The sequence below is a fragment of the Egretta garzetta genome, unplaced genomic scaffold (genome assembly GCF_000687185.1).
Source record: "Egretta garzetta isolate BGI_Z169 unplaced genomic scaffold, ASM68718v1 scaffold133, whole genome shotgun sequence".
NCBI classification, from domain to species: domain Eukaryota; kingdom Metazoa; phylum Chordata; class Aves; order Pelecaniformes; family Ardeidae; genus Egretta; species Egretta garzetta.
Window position 1 is genome coordinate 4,478,056 of NW_009259111.1, and position 6,147 is coordinate 4,484,202.

Sequence of the window (6,147 nt, forward strand, 5' to 3'; positions counted from 1 at the left end):
CAGAAGCGCTACACGAGGCATAGGTGATGCGAATGGCAGAGGAAGGAAGGCCGGATCGACCCCTCGGGCGGGCTCAGGGGTGCAAACTGCAGATCCCTTCCCCATTCTGCCGAGCTGTACTCCTCTGCCGGGTCTGCTGCTGCCCCTCGGGGTGCTGCTCTGCCAGCTCCTGGCCCCACCCAGAGGTCCCTGGGCTGTGCGGCCAAACCACTGGGGCCCAGCTGCATACCCCTGCCACTGCCGTTCCGTCTGGGCCGTTAGCGTAGATATTCTGCTGTTCCCTGTGGGGAGTGGAAACCTAGCAGCGAGGCCTGCATCAAATCTGTCAGAGCTCGCCTGCCAGCCCATGCCTACCCTGATCAAGTCAGGATTATTCAAATGCGTAAAGGTTTCCTTTATTTCTGCTCAGAACTCAACAGAACCACATGGGAAGAGACTGGAGTGAAATGCTGGTAGTGGAGAGTGTTCAGAACAGGTGTGGTAAGGAACAGGGAAGAGAGGTACCTCGTTTTAAAAGTGGTTAGGAAGAGTCACTGTGTTAGAGGAAGAATAGCCGTTGGAATTTGACAGTATTTCCAGAAGCTGCAGTCACTCCCACAGAGCTAGGAGGGGAGGGGTTATAGGTAGATAAGCAAACAGGACCTTTTTTTTTTTTTTTTTGTTTCATGCCAGCACTGAAGCTTCCTGATAGACCTTGCCAGTTGTAAACTGCAGCCGAAATTAACATCCTCAAGACAGGCTTGATGACAAGTCATGCCCCACGGGTTAGGGCTACTGACTGATCCAAGTGCTTTTCAGAGCTCTTAACCATCACTTCAAAAGCTCTACTGCTGGAGAATTTAAAATAACCTGTGTCTGACCTTCCTATTCTGGAAGATACTTAACACCAGAGAAAGGTCTGTCTTCCAAAATTTGCAGCTGAAGAACTTTAATGCTGCTGCTTGTAGCCGCGGATTAAAATTATCACTTAACGCTGTAAAATAATAGAATTTCTCTGTATGCATGTTGCAGTTCTCACCCCTTTGAGCAGTAGCGTCATCATCCGCAGTACTGATTCTTGGTAACTTCAGTTGTTAAATATAGAGGTTCTGAGATTTGGGCAGGTGTGAATGGATCATTGATGGCTCTCACCCTTCTGCACAGTAAGCCTTAAGTGTCCAAAAAGAAAAGAAAATGATCGGGGTACTGTGTGCGCTTAACGAGGACATAGCTTCCCCCTCTGCAGTCGGTAGGAGACCATCCTCATGCTTTTCTAGCAGCCAGGCGAGATTTCTATTTTAGAATTTTTCCTGTACTTCTTGTAACAAGAAGCCATCTTGTTTTCATTAATGAAAGACGGTAACTTTCCTAAATCCTGATCATTAATATTTTTTTATTCTTTCTGATGTACTGTTCAAAAGACAGCTCAGGGTTTTCTCCATTTTGGGTAATGCTTACTGTGCTGGTGAGTTGTATCATCCTACTGCCACCATAAATTACTGCATGAAAAAGGAAGCACAGCAATGACATAAATAAGAACAGCAGCGAGCTAGTGTGTTCACCCTCCCAGAAGGTAGAATGAGCCACTTGTGGGATAATTGTGCATTCACAGATTGCACACTGCAGGGTACTGTGCTAGAAGCGCCGTGGTTGTAAAGGAGAAGTTGCTAGCTGCTGATCGTTTTCTTCTGTAGTCAAAAGACTGGTTGTAGGTGGGTGAAATAGCATGGTAGAAAAGCAAGGCAACTTGCATCAGAATGAGCCTGACTATGGAAATGCTTTCCTTTTTCTTTCTGTTCAGTACAAGTTTAATTCCTTCGCATTCTGTGGCTTTGTCTCTACTGCATTGGATAATAATGACCTTAAAGGACTGTAAAGTAACAAAGGGAGAAGAAAGTAAAAATCCTTAGTCTCGCCTATGTTGAGGTTTCTAGTCTGTTAGAGTCTGTGGCCAGCTGCCTTTTTCCGGTAAGGATAAGGTGCTGATGAGAGAGTACCGACCTGCAGCAGGAAACTCTACATAAAATGGTAGTACAAATAGCACTGAAAGAGAATAGTGCTGCTGGGGAGACTGTAATGGATTATGCTGGGAAACGGTCCTGAAATCACACCACGCAGTTTTCTTTGAGGGAGAAGTATTAGCAGGGCTGCTCTGAATGTGGCACAGCGTGTTCTGGTGACTGCTGCACTGGTGCTGATGTGAAACCCCGCATTCAGCTCAGCATCACTGAAGTCTTTGGCAAAGCTTTGGATGACTGAAATGATGAAGGAATGAAGCTTAAGTGCAGAGCCCTTTTGCCAGTCAGTCTTTCCATTTAGTATTTTACTTAATTCATTTCGGAGATAGGCTTGTAAGACTTTTGCTGAAGAGAATGCCATGCTACTGTCCATGCTATCAGAGGAAAATATCCTCTCTTGCTGCTGTTTTTTTAAAGGAAAAAAAAAGTGAATTTAAATGCTTAGAATTATAATTTTGTGATAGCTACTAGTAGTGCGATAGCTGATGCAGGTTGCTATTTGAAGTTTGATGCAGGCTCCAGCAAATATTTTAGGTATTCTAAAGCACATGAAACATGCGTATCAACATTTGAAAATACTATTTTACATTTCAATAGTAAAGTTTATGATGTACAAAATACAGCAATTGGACAGACTAAACATTTACAGCAGACATACCAATGATGTAATTTTTGGATAGGTGTACCACAGTATGTTAATAGAATGTAGTCATACTTGCAGTGTCCTTAATCTCTTGAGAAATTTAAGGCTGTAGGGTGAACCTGTAGAGAGGAATGATCGTGACTGCTGGCAAGAAGAATGCAGCAAGTATCAAAAGGCTTGTTGATGTGAGACTGGTGACAAAATTACCATTGTGTTGAAGAAGGTTTAACATTAGTCCCTCAAACTTTGGGGGAGAGGGGTAGGAAACTGGCCAGCTGGAATCAAGTGTACAAAATGTAGTTCCAGCCTTGGGCAAAAACCAGCACCATAAGAACAGGAGTGTAACTGGGCTACCTTATCTTTAGTACAGAGAACCGAAAATCAGGGATTTTTCATATACCTTGTATCCTTCCCTTTTCTGAAATGACTTAACATCTGCCATTCACACTGAAGAAGGGAACTGCTGCCAAATACCAGAGGAGATTGGGAATTTGTGTCATTGCTTAGCTTCAGTATTCTTCTGAACTTTAAAAACCAGTAAAGAAACATTAAAACAGGAAAATCTGGTTATCAGTTTAAATGTAAGATTTGTAGGTCTCTTACTGGAGCAAAAACAGTATCAGCAAGATAATTAGATTAATTATTTAGGTAGCTGGCAGTATTTTGTTTAAATAAATTTGCTGATTGCACTGACAGAGGGGAGCATGTTTATCTGGAACGTTTCAAAAATGATGTAGGCATTAACAAGTAAATGTGTGTTGTAATACTTTGATATAGATAGGAGTAGTGAAAGAGTTACAGCAAAAATAATTATACTAATCAGCTCAACGGTATGTTTTTAATAGCTCCTTACAGCCACAATGGCAACGTCATCTGAAGAAGTGTTACTGATTGTAAAGAAGGTACGTCAGAAGAAGCAGGATGGAGCTCTCTACCTTATGGCTGAAAGGATAGCATGGGCACCTGAAGGCAAGGACCGATTCACAGTCAGCCATATGTATGCAGACATAAAATGTAAGTGAACACTCTTCCTATTCCACCTTCAACAAGCGGTAGTTCAATAAACACTTAAATACAACCCAAAACTTATTTGGCATAAAACACTAGTAGGTAAGTTAGGAAGGTTGCAAGGATCTGGAGCTTTGACTAGGTTATTCTGTGGAACAGCAGGGATCAGGACCATGGTGAAGTTTATTGAGGATGCTACTGCAGAACTTCTGTAGCCTTCAGATGTTTAAGTTATACTGCATTTACTATTAACCTTTGATGAACTTCTGCAGTAAATTGAACAGAAAAATAATCTATGCCATATGCTTGTGGAGGGAAGGGTGGGAGGAAGGTTGAGGAAGAGTACAGGATTTTCAGGGTCTAACACAGAAACTATCTGGCATGTCATCTGTTAAACTATGCATCTGAAGCTGTTTCAATTTCCATATAAAAAATGAATCTCGCTGGTTTATTTTCATCCAACAGACCATAGGTTCAGAAGTGCTAGCTTCTGTAGTTTGGCCTAACTGGTAACATTCCGAGTAAGTGTTTGCTGTTGCAATAGCAGAGTACTTGCAAGTCAAAACTGAATAGTAAATGTCTGTAGCATGCTGCCTTTCTGGCTCCAGTTAGTGCTCGTATTCCATGTGTTGTAATGCCAAAGAAGGAATAACAAGAAAGTTGTATGTGTCACTTGGTAAAGGTTTAGTGATCATTGCTGTTGAAAGTCACATATAAGTACTGCAGCATGATCAAAAGTATGTGTGATGAATCAGAACTAATACGCTGATTTCTTAAATACAAATGTGATAAGGAGTTTAAAAGCTCTGTTCACGTATAATTATCAACTTCGTGAACGTTTTAGCTATTTGCTTACACTTAAGCAGCTTCTATTTTAAATAGTTACACGTGTAGGCATGGAAGTCTTTTTAACTTAGATGAAAGATGCTCTTTTTTGTCATCTAAGATAAAAAAAAGGGGAGGGTATTTATAAATTTGTAATAGAGATGATATTTAGTGGTGACATCTGGTTCCTGTCTCCCACGTGCACTGGAGAAAGGGGTAAGATTCAGAGTTAGGTTAGTGCCATTTGCAGCGCTACACTGAAGTCAGTATAGCACAACAGTTCATAAATGTAGTTGTTCTGGCCTCTGCTCCCTCTGGTTACGAGAAAGGAAGCAGGAGTTGGGTTTTTCTTATGAGTCATGAGGGTGTAATAGCACCTTGAAGGCATTGGTGATTGAGAGTATTAACGGCTAAATGTCCTTACCACACCACTTGAAACCAGCATACCTTTGCTGTCAGGAGATGTGCTGTTACCCCACCCTGCATCTGCTTTCTTACCACTTTTCTTCTGTGGGAACTGGTCCAGCTGGAAAAACAAAAGGGGGGTTACTTTTCAGTGGATCAGTTCCTTGGTTCAGCTTGCTGCACAAATGCTAACACTGGTACAGGCAAGGCAGCAGGAAGAAGTGGAAAGGGGGAAGGAGGTTGTCACCTTTCAGCAGCAGCCTGGATTGGTACCAAGTTAAAGGTGATGGCAGTCTAATTTGTAGCAGTTTTCTAATGGAGGATGTGGGGAATGCAAAAGATGAATCAGGGCTTCTGAGCAGTAGCTGAAGGATAGTGAGCAATCGGCTACTGGTGTCCGTGTCTTCTTTTAGAGAGAGCAAGGTGCAGGGTTCAAACTAATTTAAGGGGAAGACTGTCTGTTCCACTTCATGGCTGGAATTCACACACAGGATAATGGTACTTAATTGGATGATGAGGATAACTGCTTATAAGCAAATACTCTAGGGAAGAGAGTTTCTTGTATAAGCTTACCGTCTGTTGCTAATTAATACTCTCTGTGTAATCTAGGTCAGAAAATCAGTCCAGAAGGTAAAGCTAAAATTCAGCTTCAGCTAGTATTGCATGCAGGGGACACAACCAACTTTCACTTCTCCAATGAAAGCACAGCAGTGAAGGAGCGAGATGCGGTAAAGGATCTTCTTCAACAATTGTTGCCCAAGTTCAAAAGGAAAGCTAATAAAGAACTTGAGGAGAAGAACAGGTAAAGGGAAAGGGGCCTTAAAGGGTTTTTTTCTGGTTTGTTTTTTTTTGGGAGGGGGGGGGGGGGGGAGGAGGTTTTTAATTGTTACCTAACTATAGTGTATTTCTGCTAACAGTTGTTGTTACTGCAACATTATTAGTGATATGTCATTTGTTTCCCTAGTAAAAATCTCTCTGCTTTCAATTTAGAGGTAGTTCCTTGAGACTTACATAACTGTAACATGTTGAGACTATACTTCTGTTCTCAGTGACACGTTCTTGAGGTGTAAAGGCAGCCAGCCCGGCTGCCACCCAGTCTTTGTGATCCGTGGCTATGAGATGAAAGCGCCCAACTGGCAGTCTGTCTCTTTAGTTTTCTTAAGTATATATTTATCAGTTAGAAAAGCTGCTTGAAAGATTATTTATTAATTTATTTATTTTTAAATTTTCCCGAAGTTCTCACCTTCCTTGATTTGTGATTTCCCCAAA

The 6,147-nt window shown here is 41.8% G+C and overlaps 1 protein-coding gene and 1 long non-coding RNA gene across 3 annotated transcripts in view; one reads left to right on the forward strand and one right to left on the reverse strand.

Moving 5' to 3' along the window:
• Positions 1 to 118: 118 nt before the first annotated feature.
• The window catches only part of GTF2H1 (general transcription factor IIH subunit 1), a 21,756-nt gene continuing 15,727 nt past the window's right edge, over positions 119 to 6,147 (forward strand). Inside the window, exons 1-4 of one of the 2 annotated variants that reach the window (XM_035891047.1) lie at positions 119 to 475; positions 673 to 896; positions 3,486 to 3,654; positions 5,488 to 5,680. In XM_035891047.1, the coding sequence (XP_035746940.1) occupies positions 3,501 to 3,654; positions 5,488 to 5,680 (347 nt within the window). In that variant the 5' untranslated portion in view covers positions 119 to 475; positions 673 to 896; positions 3,486 to 3,500. The remainder of the gene's footprint in view (positions 476 to 672; positions 897 to 3,485; positions 3,655 to 5,487; positions 5,681 to 6,147) is intronic. The other variant, XM_009635439.2, reaches the window with a different exon arrangement.
• The window catches only part of LOC118451938, an 8,350-nt gene continuing 3,903 nt past the window's right edge, over positions 1,701 to 6,147 (reverse strand). The window contains exons 2-3 of the long non-coding RNA XR_004841537.1: positions 4,921 to 4,999; positions 1,701 to 2,400 (exon numbers count right to left, since the gene is read on the reverse strand). This is a non-coding gene — a long non-coding RNA (uncharacterized LOC118451938). The remainder of the gene's footprint in view (positions 2,401 to 4,920; positions 5,000 to 6,147) is intronic.